Genomic DNA, 20552 nt, shown 5'->3' with positions numbered 1-20552 from the left:
AATGCTTTTTTTTTTTTTTTTTTTTTTTTTAATTTTAGGTGTGCTTTATGCTGGGTTAATGCTTACTAAAGATGGGCCTAAAGTTCTAGAGTTTAACTGCAGATTTGGTGACCCAGAATGTCAGGTGAGTGATTTTGTAGATACAGTTTATTATCATGGGAGGAGAAATGTCTGATATACTGTCTGCCATTATTCTTTACTAACTTTCAGGTTAATAATTAGCTAATTGCTCTGAGATTTAAAATATTTGATAGTTGATTCAAGACAGAAAGTCTGTTATTATTTTGTTCCGTTCCAAATTTTAGCAGGTTATACTCAACTATGGATTTTACAAGACTGAGCTGAGTTACAAGAGTGAACTCAGTATTTCCATATCTCTTCCAGAATTTAATGGTCTTTTTTTTTTTCCCCCTATATTTACTTAAAAAATGAGCATGTCCTTTTCCACTCCCTTTTGACAGGTGGAACAAAACTCTTTTTTTCCATTCTTCAGAGCACAGTAGGCTTCTTTGGCCTCTACCTTTCCGTTTCCATACACAGCAGTTATTTTATCCAGAGAAATAATCTCTAAGGAGAAGTCTTTTTAGAAGTACATAGATTATGCATAACATGTATATATGTGTGAAAATACAGTATGTGAAAGCTCATTTTTACAGTTGATGCAATATTTTTAAAGCTCCATGAAGAAAATGGGAAGAAAAAAAAAAAAAAAAGCTAATCTATATTTTTGTAGGTGATTCTTCCACTGTTGAAAAGTGATTTATACGAAGTTATGCAAGCAGTTATCAATAAAAAGCTGTCTAGTTCCATGCCAGTCTGGTTTGAAGACAGTGCAGCTGTGACTGTGGTCATGGCTAGTGGAGGGTATCCAGGAACGTATCCGAAGGGTTTGGAAATAACAGGTAAATACAGCAAGAGAAACTGCAGAGGTTTGGTTACTCTCCCACCTCTCTCCAGTCTCTCTTTTACCCAGATTCATAGAAATTTAAGATCTTGTCGTTATGGGTCAACTGAATTTTCATGCATTAAAGACTACTAGTGCACCCATAGTGTTTTAAAATCTCTGTACCATATTGTTAAGTTTTGTAGCATTTCTTTAACATGTTACAGTGAAATACTTCTGGGCCTATCTTATATAATATTGATGCTGATATGTTCTGTGGTCTCTATGTCACTGAAGTATAAAATCCATCATAGCTAAATACCTTTCTGTGTTTCTGAGCATGCAAGCAGTAGACTCATCTCTCCACAAAATGTAGTTTATTTAAAAGATTTATTTGTACTCCCTAGAATGATTACACTGAATTGGATTGTTTCTAGAAAGAGTAATTGTTGAGTATTTAATTGAAAAATGTCCTAATGATCTTTATTTATTTATTTATTTGTTTGTTTGTTTTCCCTCCTGGATTTATTTGATTAAACAACAATCACAGGACTTTCTGAGGCTAAAGAACTAGGACTGGAGGTGTTCCATGCAGGCACAGCCCTGAAGGATGGCAAAGTGGTGACTAATGGAGGAAGAGTCCTTACAGTGACCGCTATTAAAGAAGATCTAATGACAGCACTGCAAGAAGCCAACAAGGGAGTAGCAGCCATAAACTTCAAGGGTGCCATTTATAGGAAGGACATTGGTTATCGGGCTATAGCTTTCCTGAGTCAATCCAGGTAGATATCTGAAATTCTTGAAATGGAAACAACTGGTTTAAAAGGGACTTAAAGACATCACTATTTTACATTTATAAATAGATGTTGATTATACATAACTCTACAAGTGTTAACTGGTATCCTAGTGGGCAGTCTTAGCAAGACCAGCCAGTGAAGGAACAGGCTTTTTGATAGCTCTTTGATTCGTGTTCTTATTTTCCCAAGTCTGAGTTAAGCTACAGTGACAAGCAAAAGTAACTTTAATCTGTGTTCTGTCTGCTTTTGGAAAACAAATCTTTTGTTCCTTACACTTTCAACCGTCACTTTTGCTCTAGAACAGTTGTCCAAACATATGTTACTATCATGAAAAATATACATGAACAAATTTAGAGCTATTTTATCAAGTCCTTTTAGAGTCTTTAGAAGCAGTTAGTTGTGATATATACATTATAACAGTTGACTAAAAACCTGGGTAAAATTTATCACTCTTATTACTATACTATACTATTATTATTACTATACTATATACAGTCTTAAGAGAGTATTTTTTTTAAAGCAGTGTGTCTTGCTGTGTCTCTGATGCTATTGAGATTTTTTTTTTGCAAGATTTTATACTCATTTTCAGCTAATATAAGGCATATCTGCCTGCTCGTTCTCTAAATAGCTTAAAACATAACTTTTGATAATTGACTATTTTGTAGCCTATGAAGCATGCTAGTAGTAAGGGTTTTTTTGCTAACAGTGTATACTGATTAGTTTATTGTAAAATTATGATCAATATAATTATAATTGTAAAATTATAATCAATAATCAATAAACACACTACATGAACAAGGATGTTCCTACCTGGTCTTCCTTTTCAAGCACTGTGCATCTCTTGACAAATTTGTGTGAAAATATGTAATTTGTGTTTGTGTTGTCCTTGTGTGAGAGGAGAATAACAAAGAGTTCTCTAAAGCACTGAGCTCATGAGCCAGAGCCACGAAGTTTCTTGACTGGAGTGCATCTATGCCAATGATCTCTACCTTATGCAAGAGTTTCCTTGAGGCTGCCTACAGTCAGTGCTTGTTTCACTGTCCTTGAGTCTGCAACATCATTTCCTCTCCTAAAATTGGAAGAACAGGCCATGATGGTCGGCTTTGTGAGGTTGGGGATGCACCTCCTCCCTCCCTCCTCCCTCCCAGTAGCTTGGCAGGGTTAAGTCCTATGCATTTCCCTCTGCGAAAATATACAGAAGATTTTTTTAATAAGTATTTAAAAAAAAACTGCTTTCCTTTTAAAGAATCGTGCTTTTTCAAAATGAAGTGAAAATATGTAGAGTATTGATTATGTTCAGGCTGAAAGGGGCTGACTTTTGTCTCTTGTTATTGAAAGCTGATATTTCATTGAGCCTTATTCACAGACTGAACAGCTGCTGCTTATGATAATTTTCTTCTTGCAAATTTTTAGCAGTGATACAATGCATGTGCAGGTACTTTTGTATTTGCTTGGTAGCACAGGTCTTTGTTTTTTACAGTAGTTGCTTTGCTGTACCTGTATTAGTCATTAATTGCATCATCTCCAAAATGAAAAGGTCCCACTGTGAACACGGGAACAGACAAGTTACATACAGCCATTTGTACTATGCATGTAAAAAGAAAAGAGGTGCAGATGTTTTTGTGATGGTATTCACTCAAGGTGATGAGGAGAGGCAGCTTTAAGCCACAGTTGTAAAACTCCAGAAGTCACAGAGAAATAACTTATTTGATACTTTGATTTAGAGAAGCTAACTTGACATTGATCTTATATGGCTCTAGCCTACAAAATTGGATCCACTGATCCACTTACATCATGGCTGAGGGATTTTTTAATTTTTTAATTTTTTATTTTTTGTCTAATAGTCCCTTTCTTCAGGTATATATGTGATGTCAGGAACCAAACAGGAAAAGATTAACCTTTGAGTTACTGAGTCTATGTGGAATAAGTACTGCAATACCTAGAAATCATTTTCTGTGATTGAAGTTGTTGTAAAAGTAGGAAAAGAGTGATACTTGAAAAACTTCACTGGCAGCAGTATAGGATTTTGAGTGGCTAATCTCCTTGTTGAAACAATGATACAAAAACATAAATATTATTTTAAAATACGTGTATTTACATTTAGTAATCAGTTGTTGAAACATTTTTTAACACTCTTTCAGAGGCCTGACTTACAAAAACAGTGGGGTAGACATCGCAGCAGGGAATATTTTGGTTCAGAAAATTAAACCTCTAGCTGCAGCCACATCAAGATCTGGTAAGAGATGGACCTTCATTTCTCTTTCAGCTGGTTCACAGTAACAGGGCTTATCATCTTGATCCAAATACTTACGTATTCTGTGTAGGTCTAGATTACACTAGAAATAGTAGTGGTATGTAACCTAATGCCTGTGATTTCTTCAAAATGTAGCTCCTTAAGATTACAGATTTTCTTGTCAAATGACTCTAAAATTTATCTCCCAAATGTCATATGTATTAAAGGCATTAGAAAATATGATTCGTTACTCAAAAAAGGCAAATGCAAGCAAAAAATTCTACTTTGATTATGTGGATTATCCATTCCTGCTTAGATAGCTGTACAATTTTTGTAGATAAATGTTTAGAAAAAAATACAAGTGATACAAGATATTGAATTCTTCACCAATACTTTCAGATATACTATTTCTTGAGATAGATGTCATATATCTTTTGCTTATACCAAACAGAATCAGCCCATCCTTTTCTGTAATATCAGGTATCCTATTTTGTAATATCTTGGTCTGTTAAGTCCTTGTAATTCTTATGGTAAAATTAAAATATCAATCATTTATGATATATCGCTTTTAATTCAAATTATATGAGAACCTTCAAATAATTTCAGCTATATGTCGAGAGGCAAATGGAGATACATACTAGTAGAAGTAGTCATCTGTTAGCATTAATAGTATTTGTCACTCGTATTTGTTTCAATCTTAGGATTTAACCAAGTTCGGTTTTAAGATTACCGTATTTACCCTGTCATAACCAGTCTTTGGATGAGAGATTCTTAAAGTACCATAGGCATTAGTAACAAAGAGAGAGGGGATTTCCATTGGAAAATATTTAGTATTCATTCTGTCCTATAAAGTAGTAGACTTAGGACTGTCACAACAATTCCTTTCCTGTATTTCAGAAAAATACTAAATGCAGCAGTCCCGGTCATTATTGAATATTCAGTCACAAAGTTTTATATTTTTAGCTTTAGATAATAATATTGAAAAAACAAAGCGAACTTAAGAGAATTAGGAGATTCTGTGTCTCTATGAAGATGCTGTAAGTGTCAGAGAAAAGTCTCATGGTGACAAAGTCATGTTGAGAGAATTCAGAGAGAATTTGCTGATGTTAGAGATCCTGAAGAAGCCTATAAAAGTTTATTTTCTCTTTTTTCTTTTTTCTTTCTTTTTTTCTGGCTGGCAGGCTGCAATGCAGAACTTGGAGGATTTGCTGGCCTCTTTGATTTGAAAGCAGCTGGTTACAAAGATCCTATCTTGGTATCTGGAACTGATGGTGTTGGCACAAAACTCAAGGTAATGTGAAAATTGACATACAGAATGGAAATTGCTTGATCACACAGCTATCTATTTTTTACCACGAAAGATCAGTTGTGCTTAAAAATACCTATTTATATTTCTGGAAAGGAAATGAAAAACTTAATTGCCTTCTTGATGCCAAATAATTTACTGTGCATTTTGGCATGTAAATCGCCATCCTTGAGAAGAAGCTTAAAGTAGCTCATTCTTACAGGTAGAAAAATCTTTGAGAAGATTACTCACAGAGAAAACATTTAATTATATGGTTGCTGTAGCTTTTACACAAACTATGATGAAATCCTTTTCACTCCAGTCTCCTTCAGTAAAGTTCATTTGGTACTTGCTAAGAAAGTACAAATTCCTAAAATAGAACTGTAGGAGAGAAACAAAAGTGTTATTAGCTAAAGCTGCTCCTCAAAAAGCTTCTAAAGAAAGAACATGAGTCCCCTGCCACTGCAGACTTTGCTTGTGTTTGAGTTTCTGAAATCTAACCAACAGGTTCTCTCACTGTGTTTTGCAGATTGCACAAGTGTGTAAGAAACATGACACTATAGGTCAAGACCTGGTTGCTATGTGTGTCAATGACATCCTGGCTCAAGGAGCAGAGCCCCTCTTCTTCCTTGACTATTTTGCTTGTGGTAAACTTGATGTTGAAGTGGCTCAGGGTGTCATTGCAGGAATAGCTGAAGCATGCCAAAAGGCAGGATGTGCTCTTTTGGGTATGGACACACTTTTTCTTTGAAGGGAGTGAAAAATTGTATGCAGTTTCTTTATAATTGGTTTTAATGTGCTTGTTTTCCTTGTCTGCTAAAGAATCTTAGAGCCGAGAAAAAAAGGTCACGTCTTTGTTTTCTGCCTACTGAGAGAAGAAAGTACTTTACAAATGCTCGGGAAGTTGCATTATACATTTTCTTATTCATGTATTTTTATTTAACTTTGTGACTATAACAAGTACCTAGAAAACTAACAATTCATGAATTTTAATTCTTTGTATTCTTCAAATGAATTTGAAAACATGCCAAATAGGCTTGGTTTTTATCCTTTATCTCAGAGAAAATTTTAGAGTTTTCCTCTAGAAACAAGATTTGTATGTGTTACTATGCATATATGTCTCCCTGTATGTGTACATAATACCTTTTGAACCTCTTGGCTGATTTTAAACAAATTTGGCAGCAAAATAGAGCTCAGTCTATTCTCACAAGATCATATAACTGGAAAGCCAGAAAGCGTGTTTATAAATGCAGAAGAAACTTGAGTTGGAGCTCACTTCTTAAGACGCAGATATTAACCACAAGACAGACAAACAAAACAAAAAATTAAAGCATATTCCAAGCTGTTAAGACTCAAATTTAAGTATTTTCCTTTTAGGCCCTATAATACAAGTCCATAGTACATTTTACTAACAAATGATATATGTATTGTGGTATACAGTAGTCTAGTTCTCCATGGAAAATAATACACAATTTTACTTTATAAATCCTAAAAGATATACATTTAAAACTGTTCAACCCAATAAAAATATTTCTAGGTCAGTGGGAAAGACATGTTTTCTATAAGTCTTTCATTTATGAAAGAAATATAATACAGGGTTAAGTTCCAAAGCAATGAAACCCCGAAAATTGTTTCTTCATAATAAGGCCATTGGTTTTTTTTTCCTCTTTTATAAAAATATTCTTTGGAGAACTGCCATACTTTTTCAAAAGGCTTTTGATTTGAGAATGAAAGTGACTGTTCGATTATCTTGCTTTATGTACCACCTGATAATTGGTACTTTGTTCTTTTGACTCTTTTAAGAAAGCTGGTGATAAAAGTAGCTTCTAAATGAGTATGTCTTATTTTGATGGAGTTTACAAGCTTAGAAGAAGGAGCTATTTATGTTCTGTTTGTTTTTTTCTGCATGAAGTGTTTGCCAGTTTTATGTTTTGTCTTAAAATGTTCTCTCAGGTTATCAAATATAATCTTACCATTCATATTTCAGCTTAAGTACATGCTAGGTGAAATCTTGCTATTAAACCATTTACTGAAATTTCAAGATTTTATTTCCAATTGGAAGACTTTCAAAATGCAAAGGGCTTTAAAGACTTGTAAATTAGTACCAGAAAATGATATGTCAATTTTGTAAATGGTTAGTAAATATCTTTTTTGTGCTGAAATTGAAGGAAGTCAGAACTCGTACGTAAAACAACCATGATTTACTCCCCAGATTTCTGACACTATCCAAAGGGAAGATACAAAGAGGCTGCAGAAACTGTGTATCTAAGGCAGAAATGTTTTTCTGTAGCCTGAATCTTAGAGTCACAGACTCATTAAGGTTGGAAAAGTCCTCTAAGATCCTCCAGTCCAGCCACCAGCCACCCCCCCCACGCCCACTGCCCACGTCCCTCAGTGCCACATCCACACGGCTCCTGAACACCTCAGGGACGGTGACTGCACCACCTCCCTGGGCAGCCTGTTTGCAATACCTCATCACTCTTTTGGAAAATAAATTTATTCTAATACCCAACCTGAATTTCCCCTGGCACAACTTGAGGCCATTCCCACTCATCCTGTCTCTGTTACCAGAGTGGAGGGGCCAACTCTACTTCTCTGTAACCTCCTATTAGGTGGTTGTGGAGGGCAATGAGGTCTCCCCTGAGCTTCCTCTTCTCCAGAATCATTAAAATAAATTTCAGTTTGGGCTCTGGCTTAAGACATTTGTGTCACTGTGCATGCATGCAGCATGTAGCTCTGTCTTTGTACAGAATCACTTCATCAGCGAAGTGGTGAGTCTTGTTTTATAGCATGTTCCTGAATTCTTTCCATGCATATCTACAATAGCTGAATACTTTGCTCAAATACCTTAAGCTCTTACTAGTGAGGTACTGATGGACATACCTAGATGCTCAGTTTCACACGTTATTCAATGGGGTTTAAAACCAAGGTATCTAAGCAAATGACACTTCTTAGCATGAACTTTGATTTTTAAAGTTGGTTACAGGAGCGTATTGTGAAAACGTGAAACAGTTATAGGGAATCTAGAATTGAGCAGCAGTCAAGCACTGAGCAGAAGGCCATCTTCACCATTGCTCAGGAGCAATTTGTAACCTCTTCAGAGATGCTTTTTTGAAATGGAAGAATGAATGAAATCTAGCAAACAAGCAAACAAGAACAGTACCGGTCAATATGTTAGGCAGATGTCATAATATAATGGCAACTTAATCATTTTCAACCTCTTTCCTTGCTGACATCAGGACCAGTGAAGGAATTTGAAAGATAATAATGATATGGCTTTGAGTTCCTCCCTGGAATGATGGAATGGTGTAAGGAAGGCTGTTCAGAAAACTTCAGAGAGCAGTAAATGCTTCTTTCCTGCATTAAATACAGTGATTTACTCTCTCTAGACTGAATGAGATATGACAGGCTGAACACAGGTCTTCAATAGCAAAGACCATCAGCTTATGCCCAAAGGACACTAAGGGAACCAATGCTGGTGTGTGTATTGTGAGAATGATGTTTAAGTGATGTTACTCACTTCCATGTAAGCCTAGAGAATTACCTTTTCAAACTGCATTCTGAATGACATCATCCAGACAAAACATGGTTTTAAAAACAAAATAAAACGATGTCCTAAAAATGAACATAAGATAATAGCCTGGATTACTGTTTCAGCTGCATGGATGGGTAGAAAGCCTATCTTTTAGGGGTTTCTCCCAAAACAGTCAATAAACCTTAGTTATGTAGAACTGAGGCAACAATGATACTTGGGCTGTAGGCATGACTGGAAGTCAGAACAATATTGTGTGTAAAATCTTTATGGTAGCAAGTGAAACTGATAGAAATGTTGTGCTTTTGAGGTTCTTTTATGAATTTCTTGTATCTTGTAAGTTTTTAATGAGGAATATTAGATCTGGCAGAATTTGGAGATAGGAAGCTCTAAATATATGCTATGATTTTCAAATGTGAATGTACAGCAATCTGATACTCATCAGAAAGAAAGGGGAAATGTTCTTTCACAATTTGTTATTGCTAGCTTAATTGAAGGGCCTGTGACAAAGCTGTGTTTTTAATTACTTCTGATGTTTGTTTATCTAACTAAAAAAATCAGTTTATTAATGTCTTAAGAGTTTAAAACATTGAAAACCTGCATACACACTGCAGGTTTCAGTAGTTTTCTAATAGTCCCTTCACCTTTTATTTGGTTCTCACAGGAGGAGAAACTGCCGAAATGCCAGGCATGTATCCACCCGGCGAGTATGACCTGGCAGGCTTTGCTGTCGGTGCAGTAGAGCGAGGGCAAATGCTGCCCCAGCTAGAGAGAATTGCTGATGGAGATGTGGTTATTGGAGTCGCTTCTTCTGGGGTTCACAGCAATGGGTACAGCCTTGTAAGGAGGATTGTTGAAAAGTCATCGCTGGATTTCTCTTCTCGAGTTGGCGTCTCTGGTGATCAGACATTAGGTGCTGTTTCTAATGCAGTTTCTTCCCTTGAACTTCTGAACAGAAAAATTCACACAATTTTCTTGTCTGTGCCTTTGCTTTTGTAATTTTTCTAAGGCACTGAGAAAGTTACTCAAACACATTCTCATCTTTTTTTGTTTCCTGTAATCATGTATGCAGGAAAGAGTACAAAGCTAATTGTACTATACTAATACTAATTGTATGCTGAAAGGTAGGCATTGTTTTTCTGTGTTATTCAATGCTCACTTCTATCCGGCAAATGAGTATTTTGAGATTTCCCCAATTTTATATTGAGTAACCCTTTTTTTTTTTTTTTTTTTTTTTTTTCCCCCAGCATTGTAATTGTCTTCATTCATCTTCTTTCATCAACAGGAGATCTGTTGTTAACCCCAACTAAGATCTACAGTAAGACTCTGCTGCCTGTCCTTCGCTCAGGCCACGTGAAAGCTTATGCACACATCACTGGGGGAGGCTTGCTGGAAAACATCCCCAGAGTTCTCCCAGACTCCTTTGGTGTCGTTTTAGGTAAGATAGAAAGAAAAGCTGAGAAACATTTGCATCTTAACATGTATAGATGTGGAAGCAACTCAAAGTGAATTGTCATCATTTGCAAAAACCTGCAATATTACTTGTAATTATATAACGTTAGTGATGTTATTGATGGGCATTCACATATGGTTACCAGCTGGAGTAGATCTCCCACAATTCAGTGGACTTCAGTTAATCCTCATCACAATTTCATCAGATACTCTAGAAATATTATTTCACTTTTTACAGGGAAGTGAAATATGGGAAGGTAAACAACTTACTACAAGTTATGCAGTGTTCAGTTGGGTTGTAACTATCATAGAGTTCTGAATTCTACAACTGTGTGTACATCATGCTTCCATTACTTCCATTACATGCTTCAGTTACTAAACGTAACATGACAAGAAAGAAACTTACTTTCTTTGGAGTTCCATTACAGAGACTAGTCCAGAAGCATTTCTTGTGATGCTGTATATCCACCCTTTTCTTGTTGGAACTGGGAGAATTGTGGGTTTTGTGACAGTTTTTAAGGATACTGTTCTTGTACAATAGTTTCTCCAGAAGCAGGGTTGTCAACATCGAGAGGAGGATTTTCCAAAGACTGCCTTACAACCCATTTCGGATTATTCATTAATAGTTTGAAGTGCAGGGGTATGATTAATTTTCTCTGAGTGAAACTTCATTCCTATTCCCTAGTCGTGTTCAGTAAGGAAAGAAAGAAACAAGCCGTTTCTCTGCATCTGAAACTGATTTCAGTCACACTAGTGCTGCTGTGAGACTTAGTCTGTGCTTTCCATCTAGATTTTGCCTCTCAGTACTATAATAATTTTAGTATTTGTGCATAGGTAGTGCCTCCCACTCTTCATCTGTATTTTCAATTTTCTTCAGATGCTCTTAGCTGGAGGATTCCTGAAATCTTCTGTTGGCTCCATAAGGAAGGCAACATCTCTGAGGAGGAGATGACTCGGACATTTAATTGTGGGATCGGTGCAGTTTTGATCGTTCAGAAGGAGCTGGCTCAGCAGGTGCTCAAGGAAGTGCAGAAACACGAGGCAGCCTGGCTGATTGGAAAAGTTGTCCCTCTACAAAAAGGTTACTGGATTTTTATTTTCCTTGATAAAAACGAAAAACTAAATTATTTCATCGATGCTTCTCCATGCCGTTCAGCTGACAAACACTTAATTGGCACCTCCATGGCTTTTGTGCACAGGGTATTAAGTTGTCAGTCCTAGTGATTTCTGTCTTAGTCTGTAGAACATGTGCTTAGCAATGTGAAATGTCACCAGAACTATAAGTAAGTATTGAGAAGTAAAGCAGTGTCACTGTTGACTTTTCATGGATATTTTCCTCCTCTCTGTGTTTCTGCCTTTATTTACTTTCTTTTTTCCTTCTGTGTCTTCAGGCTCTGCCCATGTTAAAGTCCATAACCTGCTTCAAGCTTTGCAAGCAAATAGGTCATTGTCTGTGCACAGCCATATCCAAGGCAAAATCCAAACAAACAAAGTGAAGGTTGCTGTCCTTATCTCTGGAACAGGTGAGAGTTTACGTTATTTACTAGAGTATTGAAAAAGGAACTTCAACTCAGAATCAGAATCTCTTGAAGTCTGTGAAAGTCTGCGCTGTGTAAGCTTCATTTTCTAACAAGGCTTTCAGCGCTCAGTAACAGGCAGCATAGATTTTGCCCTTAGCTTAATTTCATTCAGAAACAAAATGATCTTTACCCTCTGCAGCAAACTAACTATAAATTGATATATTAATTTTAGCTACAAATTTCTGTCGTCTCTAGATTCAAGCAGTTATTGTTTTTTTGCTATTGAGACAGCAGCATTATTTTACAAACAGATCAGTTTCCTCTTGCCCCATAGTCACTTCCAGAGCTTCCAGCATTTCCACTTGTTAAGAAGTAAACCATCAGGACAATTTCAGCAACTACAGTTTACATAGCTAATTGCTAGTAAAAGCCCTGCAGACTGCAGGTATCAGATTTAGTTTCCAGTAATGTCAATAAATAAGAGATTACTGTTGACATTGGTGGTTTTTTGATTGAGTCTCACTCACATTGCCACTTATTTAAAACCTATTGTAGCTGTTGACTATATTTATTCCTTGGGAACAGCTTGATATTCATGAATTATTTTTTCACTCAGGCACAAACCTGGAAGCCCTCATAAATAGCACAAAGAAACCCACCAGTTTTGCAGAAATAGTTCTTGTTGTTTCTAACAAAGCTGGTGTGGAGGGGCTAAGGAAAGCTGAAAGAGCTGGTATTCCTACAAGGGTAAGTATTTCTCATCTTTTTAAAATTAACCTTCATTAGCTCTGACTACATCAGAAAAGTACTGTGAAATAACGATTAAAAAAAGTCTTACTGTTTTGTTGTTGTTCTGTCTTGATCTTTGTGCCCCTGGGCAAACTACCTAACATGGGAGCAAATCACTTCCTGTTCTCACTCTTAGAGATGCTACTATTAATGCTGATGGGGTGGGAATGGTCACTATATTAAACCAGTGCACAACTTTTACAGTTTAAGCTTCACCATTTATTTAAGTGCACTGAAGTAGCAGGGTATTTTATGAGCTTATTTTTAAAGTAACACGTTGAAGAAGCATTTGAATGAAGTAAGAGAGGTCGAACTTAATGAGACCTCTCATTGTTTCCCTGGGCATTGCTTCAGTCTTTTCAGGATTCATTCAAAGCAAACTGTGATTCCCTTTGTGTCATTGGATCCATCGCTGCATTGCTTTGCCATTTGTGTACAGATAGGAAATGCCACTGATTACAGATAGGAAATGCCACTTAGGAGCATTTTACAGTCGCTTTTCAGCAGTAACTAGAGATGATATGGAAGATTAGGCCCCTGTGCACACTTTCATCTTGGAGGACTGTCTCAGTGGTTAAGACAAGTGACAGAACAGAGGCACAGAGTTGTACTTGCTTTACTAGTTATTACCTAGTTGTGTCATTGTAGAGTTCAGCCCAGGTTGAGCTGGGCTTTCTTCCTAGTGCCCCCTGCCACCTTTTCAGCTCACTAGTTCTGGTTTTTCAAGACTACTTTATGATACTTATATGTGCCAACATGGTGAGTGATGTAGGAATTAACAGGTACTTTTATTTTAAAAACTACAATTGTAGTAAGTTAAGTAGCACCACCTTATTCCTGTTGAAATTAATTAGTCTGTATTAGATGGAAAGTAAATAATGCAATGGTGCTGTCCTTTTACAGTAAGGGCTTTTTTAAATACTCGTGATTGACCTTTCTTTCAATGTTTTGTGGTATAATCTGAGGCAAGTTACTTAACACTAATCATATTTTAAGGTGAAATCATTCTTAGACTTTAGATTATCCTAATGATCTGCATTTATAGTTTAATTGTATGCAAACACTGGGGTCTGTAGCTGTGGGCCTAATGAGATAAAGCTTGGCTTTCTGATAATTACCCTGTGTTTATAGGAATTAAGACTGGTTATTTGTCTGTTAGCTGTATGCATTTTTTGAAGTGTTCTTGCTGTGTATAGGCATCTAACTGTAGTCACATGGGGATTTACTGGTGGTTTTCTCTTTTTTACTAATGACTCCTGAGTACCATTCCATCCTATTTTTATGGCTTTTATATTAAATTAACTCGCTGCTCATGTTTCTTTCTTTTTTGAATTGTCACAGGTTATTGACCATAAACTGTATGGAAGTCGCACTGAATTTGACAGTGCAGTTGACAGAGTCCTTGAAGAATTCTCAGTTGAGCTGATCTGCCTTGCTGGATTTATGCGAATACTGTCAGGTCCTTTTGTCAAGAAATGGGAAGGTAAGTGCTGCATAATTGTGTATGCATTTTAAGAAAAGAAAAAAAAAAAAAAGCATTTTTATAATTATACTCAGGAAAAAAGGAAAACCATAGAAAAGAGACCGTATTAATTCTGAGTTTGCAAGAAATGAGACTTTTCACATTTGGTAAGGGAAGTGGTGAAAGAGAAAAAGTCCCTTCTGCTTCACAGAAGCTTGAGGAAGCCACCTTCAAATGGTGGTCTTTGATTTATTGGAAAATGTTGTAAAGGAAGGCTTTTGGCCTCTGCAGACATGAGGTGTGGGCCACATTGTTGCCCAAGCAGTAAGTGTTGATTGTGGGAAGGAGAGTGTTCAGCCAAGGAGAAATCCTTCCTCTCCCAGATGAACTTTGCCTGCAGGCTGAACTGCAGGGCAATGTGTAGTTCCTGTTAACATCTCATAGTCTTTTGGTCAGGCATCCTGGGAGCTGTGTGAAACTTTGGGTGGCTCTTGTTCATCAGAGGTGTTTGGTGTCTCCATTCTAGTCATTTTTTTTTATTGGACTACATATTAGAAAGACATTTTTTACTATGAGTGTGATGACACAGTGGAACAGGTTGCCCAGAGATGTTGTGAATGTCTCCTCCCTGGAGGTGTTCAGTGCCAGGCTGGATGGGACTGTGAGCAAGCTGGTCTACATGGAGGAGTCCCTGCCTGTAGTAGGGGTTGGAACTAGATGATCTTAAAGGTCTCTTCCAACCCAAACTATTCTTTGATTCTATCTTGCACTTCTTTGTTAGGGGCCGATAGTTCCTCTGCCTCTTCCAGCTGTTACATTCCTTGTCTTTTCTCTTTCAGTTTCATGCAGGGAGTTCTGAATCACACAGCAGCAGCTATTTCTCTCACTGTTTGCTTTACTTCAGACTTAGTCATGGTTACTTAAGCATGTTTACACTGTTTGCCAGCTGGTCACGCTGTACCCTGCAGCTCTCTGAGCCACCTCTGTTGTTCACATGGTGACTGTTGTTTTCTTCCGGGTGTGACACCACCTTTTACACCTGAGCTACTTTTCAAACCTCTCTTGAAAAACAAGCGTTCCTCAGAGACAATTTGTGTTATACTAAAGCTGTCAACTAACTTAAATTGGGTCAATTGGTTTTATTTCTGCCTGGTGTAGAGTCCAGAAGACCAGGATGCAGGTGTCTGTGTTCTAAACAGCTGCTGTTGCTAGTCTGAACTGTCCAGAAACAGTCCATTTTTGTTGCTGCTCACCTAAAAGCTGTTAATTTCCCTTTCTCCAGCAGTTACAAGCACATAGGGCGTAAAGTTAGTTGTGAAACTCCTCTTCTTGCTTAACGATACTGAGACGTTAATTGTGAATCCTAACAGAAAAGACATAAAAAGAAATAAACAAACAGAAAGCCACTTTCTTTTAGAGCACTTCACAGAATCACAGAATCCTTGAGGTTGGAAAACACCTCTAAGATCACCTGGTTCAACCCTCAGCCCATCCCTACCATGCCCACTAGTTGCTGATCTAAGGAAAAACTGGGGAAACTCCAAAAGAAGTGCAGAGGATTGTTTTTATCTGAGTCCTCAGTACTTATTTGCTCAAGATGCAAATGCTCATGCTCTTTTGCTCAAGATGCTGATGATTAAAAGGGGGGTATTTTTGAGATACAAAAGACGTTTGAGATATTGTTACAGATCAGTTGATACGTTTGCCTCCAAGTTTTGCAAGTCAAAATCCGCATGAATCCTTGTGGTGAGAATGCAGGTTTTGTATTGCGCTGCCAGCAATGGCCTTCATTTCACATTACAAAACCACACGCCTCTATTTCAGTACACTGCTGCCTCCGCCAGCATATGTCAGCTCAGCCTTACTGCTTGGCATTTAGGTGGTGTTCAGTGAATCCCGATGACACACAGTCAGCCTAAGCAGGAGGCATGTGGAGATAGCGTGGGCATAGCATACTGTGATATAAATAGTGCTGATGGTCATTTCCTTAATCTTGCAAGGGTTTGTACTGAATCTAAGAGAAGAACCAGCAGTGCTTAGCACCTTTTGATTTCATCGTAGTCCAGAGTTGGCAGGACAGTTGTCACAGACATATTAAAAGCAGACAGGGAAAGTGTGCTAGAAGAAATAAGGTATTCTGATGGTTTAATGATGACTTGCTCTAAGTGAGACCTTAAAGGCACGGATAGGTACTGTCTCCCACTGTACAGCAATGCAGGAGCTAAGGCATATGCTTTCTCATTTAAGGAAAATGTTAGGGTACAAGCTTCCCAGGGTTCTAACCACAGACCCACCTGATTGAGCATTGAAGGTTATGTTATCCATTTCAGGATCTCCTAGCCAATTTTGTGCCTGGACAGTAGTAGTGGTAGACAGGTGCTTTTCGGAAGGGCAGAGCGAAGGACTCCTCTGTTAGCAGCTGCTGTCTTTCATTAAGCCAAAACAGATGGGAAGGAGAGGTCTGAGCTAAAGAATTTTTGCCTTGTCATAGGAGTCTGTTCAGTTTCAAGCTGCACCAAATTTCTTCGGGGTATTGAGTTTGTAAGAAGGGATTGTGCTTGTGATGAAAGAAGAGGGAGAACAACATGAGGAGAGAAAGGACAACAATGGAAAAAAAGATATGTATATTGATGATTAGTCACTGGAGAACTGTGCTTTAGTTGTGGAGTTCATTGTAACTGATTGCTGTCTTTGATTTTCTGAAATGGCAACGCATTCTGAAATGCTTTCAGTTGGTTATCTGGCAGTAATATTAAAAAATAAGCATAAGTGCAAAGGTCAGTGTGTAGAAAAATCTTTTTTGCAGATGTGTATTGTTCCTCTGTTGATTATTGATATACTTGGAAGTATAGTCTAAGTCTGAATGCTAAAAGGCAATGACCTCACTTATTCTTTTCTAGGAAAAATATTGAATATCCACCCATCCCTACTGCCCTCTTTTAAGGGAGCAAATGCCCACAAATTGGTGCTGGAAGCTGGAGTCCGAGTAACAGGCTGTACTGTGCACTTCGTGGCTGTAAGTATTTCCTTCCTCCACCCCTCATCACTGACAGGTCTGAAGATTTTCACCTTGGATCTTGTGTGGAAATCCCTTACAGTATCCTGCTTGACTGCCTTTTCTCCTTCATTCATTCATAACATTATTAGGCAACACAGTGCTTTAATTTGCTGTCCCTGGAAAAGGAACTGGAAATGAATAGTCTATACAGGAGTTAAAACTTAACCTTAGTTAACTTCTTCCTTAAGTATCTCACTGCAGCCAGTTCAGCTGTTGCAGAAGCTGTAATAGTTTGTATTGTGTCTTGACTAACCCTAAAATCTTTGTTAGAGAACAGTACTAACTTCTTATATTTTATCATACAGCCTTCCTTATTTGTTGCCTTCAAGAAGAAGAAAAATGAAAACAAAACAAAAACATTGGAAGCAGCCCAAGAATTTTAGATTTGTTAAGAAGTAATCCTGTGTTTGTGGAAACAGAAAAACTTAATGTTAGAATCATAGAACGGTTCGGGCTGGTAGGAGCCTCAAAGCCCACACAGCCCCAACCCCTGCTGTGGGCAGGGCTGCCTCCCACCAGCTCAGGCTGCCCAGGGGCCCCATCCAACCTGGCCTTGAGCACCTCCAGTTCTCTGTGCTGTCTCCATAGGAAAAGTGCTCCAGCCCTCTGATGAAAGTCAAAAACTGAGGATTCAAATGCCAGAGATCTCTCAGCATGGAAGATGTACTTTGTATCAGTTCTGGGAGATTTTTTCCATCTTGTTTGGTTATCAGAGTTGACAGTAACTCTTCTCCAGTCTTCAACTGCATACTTCAGATTATCAGCCTTTTTTTTCCACTGTTCCTGGTATCTGTTTTCATGACTTTGGCTCTCCCTTGGAAAACAAAAGAGTTTTTCTCTCTTTTTCTAGTTAGAAGAATTGCATTCCTTTCTCCATAACGTGACCGCTTCTTCCCTGTGTGGCAATGAGAAGCCACAAACAAGCAGCTGAGCTCTGCCTTGTTAACATGCAAAAGAGAGATCTGCCAGTCCTATGGTCTAGCTCTATGCCAGAGCTGGCTAATTCACTTTTCTGAATTGAAATGGCATCGCTAGGCCCAATATCCAGTCTGTCACGTCCTCAGTTAACATGGCTTTTGTTTTCTGGAGCAGACGTGTCACTCACTTCTCCTTTTTCTTTGCAACCTACACTTCTGGCAGTTCCTCACAGGCCTGTGTGTCAGCATATTCTCTGTAATCCTCACCTTAGCCTCATTTCATGTTTCCTGCAATAAAGTAATGACAAACAAATCTCTGCAGCAGCTGGATTCCAGTAATGGTTACGCATCCATGCTCCTCTTCTTCATCTTCCAACCGCACAACTGTCTGGTTATTGCTTTTACAGGAGGAGGTTGATGCTGGAGCAATCATTTTCCAAGAGGCAGTTCCAGTGAAGATTGGTGACACAGTGGAGACCCTGTCTGCGCGGGTGAAGGAGGCGGAGCATCGGGCTTTCCCTGCTGCCCTGCAGCTCGTTGCCAGCGGGGCTGTGCAGGTGGGCGAAGCCGGCAAGATCTGCTGGAAGTAGATCCTTGGATGTGGCAGCTGAAGTGCATCCATTGGTCAAAACGGAGGTCACAGTTGAAAAACGCACAGGCTGTATTCTCTTCACAAAGCGGCCCAGATTCTGGCCATATCCACTGACTTCAAATATTGAACCTGCTCTCAGTCAGACACCAAATAGAATTAAACTTCTGACCATTTGCCTTCAGGGATTCCCCCATCGATCCATATGTGAATTCCTCTCAGAGATCTGTTCAGAGCCAACAGAGCAGAGCCTGCTTTGGCCTGAACAGAAAGGGAATTAGGACTGGATACAAAATGCATTCTCTGCTTGTGAGACGTTCTTTAAAACTTCTGTTGAAGTTAAGTGCCTGTATTCTGGGAATGATATTTTCACCTAAAATAATGCTGATGCAAACCCAGGAAATGTTATAAATGAAAACAGTAAAGTATTTTTCACAGTTGAATTATTGTGAAAATGCACTCAGTTTTCTTTTTAATTTTTAGTATAGCTGTGAAAATGTTTTAATTTTTTTTTACTAGAAGTATCATTTTTCTTCCATATAAACCAGAAGCATCGCTTCCAGCTCCTTGTCTACGCTTTAGAACTACTCTCGGAGAAAACCAGTTTCTCTTCTGTGTCCTAATCTCAATTTGGATTTGAAATAAAAGTCTAATAATGTTAGTGATTTGAACGTATCAGTATTTTTCCTTGGAATTCCCTTCCAAGGGTATCAAATGAAGAAGGGATTTATGAAGCAGAATCTGTCTTCATCTGCCATGCCACAACTGTAAATCAGTTTCAGAGGTTACAGACGTGCAAGGATTGAGGTGAAATTCCAGAGTGTGGTGACCTTACTGTTGCCATGGCCAGATGGTCTGTGATAAAGAAACTTGCTGACAAAATATTCCTGTTATCATTTGTCACTGAAGATAAAACTCAGGTGAATACAGAGGAAAATTACATGGTAAAATCTAATTTGGCTGCAGAAGACAAAGAATAAAGGCTGAGGCTTCAGCACGGCATTTATCCGTACGAGTCTACCTTTGCACAGAAGGGTCATCCCACAGGCAAACAGGATTGAAAAATTGAAATCTGCCTGTTGCAGAGAGAAGGTAAAGGTGCAGGGAGCATCCTGCTCTGGTTGGGATCCAGTCTGCACAAACTCAGTGCATCAGCCATGACACAGCACAGCTTTTAAGATATCGTACTTAAATTCTAACTCTTAGTGGTGCTACTTGTTTTGCAAGGGGTGAAATCACTGTCACTAATTGCACAGATAACAGTTGTAACATTGGTAAAAGCAGTTTGATCAGTGCCAGGAAGGCCAAAAGCAGACAGTGTAGCAACCCCAAATTCAAAATCCCAATTCATCAGAGACATCTTGAGCAAGACTGAGGTATTCTGCTAAGACTGATGAGAAATGGGATTTAAGCACTTATCTGCATTTCTACAAATCCAAGTGAAGTGGACCTGAGTTACCAGATTAAAATACTGCCACCACTCCCAGTCTCAGAGGGATGCCATGAACTCCACTGGAGAAAGCTGTTTGATATGATGGTGATAGTAGGGAGAACAACAGAGCACAATACCTTGCATTCTATAATCTTATAACCATTTATTTGTTTGGTTTGAAACATCATCCATCATGCTTACTATGCATTCCAAACAATACACAACATGAAGTAACTACAGGCCAACTCAGCAAAATAAGCAACATGTTTATCATAAATATTAACTATAAATATATATATACTGTATATATATATAAAGATTTGTTCATTTCTCCTCGTTACAGTTCTTCCTATTTCTCCTACATCGAGCTTCTTGCTCCTGCTGCTGAAGTGCAAAAGACAAATACAGATTACTGTACATAAATGCACAGCGTGCAGCAAGAAATGGAATTCCCCTTTCTCCTCCCTCCTCCTCCACTGAAACACCACTGAAATACACACTAATTAAATAAATGAATAAATAAATAGGAGTTTCTGAATGGAGCTGGCTCATGCTCTCAAACAGCCCACCACAGCCAGCAGCAGTTACACAGCACGTCCCTTA

At 38.1% G+C, this 20552-nt stretch overlaps 1 protein-coding gene across 2 annotated transcripts in view; it reads left to right on the top strand.

Annotated features, from left to right (window-relative positions):
• GART (phosphoribosylglycinamide formyltransferase, phosphoribosylglycinamide synthetase, phosphoribosylaminoimidazole synthetase) overlaps positions 1-19178 on the top strand; it is a 36642-nt gene extending 17464 nt beyond the window's left edge. For both annotated transcript variants that reach the window (XM_042810778.1, XM_042810777.1), the window contains exons 9-22: positions 39-124; positions 734-902; positions 1434-1665; positions 3822-3916; positions 5095-5204; positions 5728-5926; positions 9395-9643; positions 10016-10168; positions 11060-11263; positions 11574-11705; positions 12319-12449; positions 13833-13974; positions 16854-16969; positions 18336-19178. In XM_042810778.1, coding sequence (XP_042666712.1) covers positions 39-124; positions 734-902; positions 1434-1665; positions 3822-3916; positions 5095-5204; positions 5728-5926; positions 9395-9643; positions 10016-10168; positions 11060-11263; positions 11574-11705; positions 12319-12449; positions 13833-13974; positions 16854-16969; positions 18336-18518 — 2201 coding nt within the window. In that variant the 3' untranslated portion in view covers positions 18519-19178. The remainder of the gene's footprint in view (positions 1-38; positions 125-733; positions 903-1433; positions 1666-3821; positions 3917-5094; positions 5205-5727; positions 5927-9394; positions 9644-10015; positions 10169-11059; positions 11264-11573; positions 11706-12318; positions 12450-13832; positions 13975-16853; positions 16970-18335) is intronic.
• The last annotated feature ends 1374 nt before the right edge of the window (positions 19179-20552 follow it).

This window comes from Centrocercus urophasianus, unplaced genomic scaffold, assembly GCF_019232065.1.
Source record: "Centrocercus urophasianus isolate 14NV4802_14NV808 unplaced genomic scaffold, USGS_Curo_1.0 seq_12, whole genome shotgun sequence".
NCBI lineage: Eukaryota > Metazoa > Chordata > Aves > Galliformes > Phasianidae > Centrocercus > Centrocercus urophasianus.
This window is presented reverse-complemented; position numbering and strand designations above follow the sequence as displayed.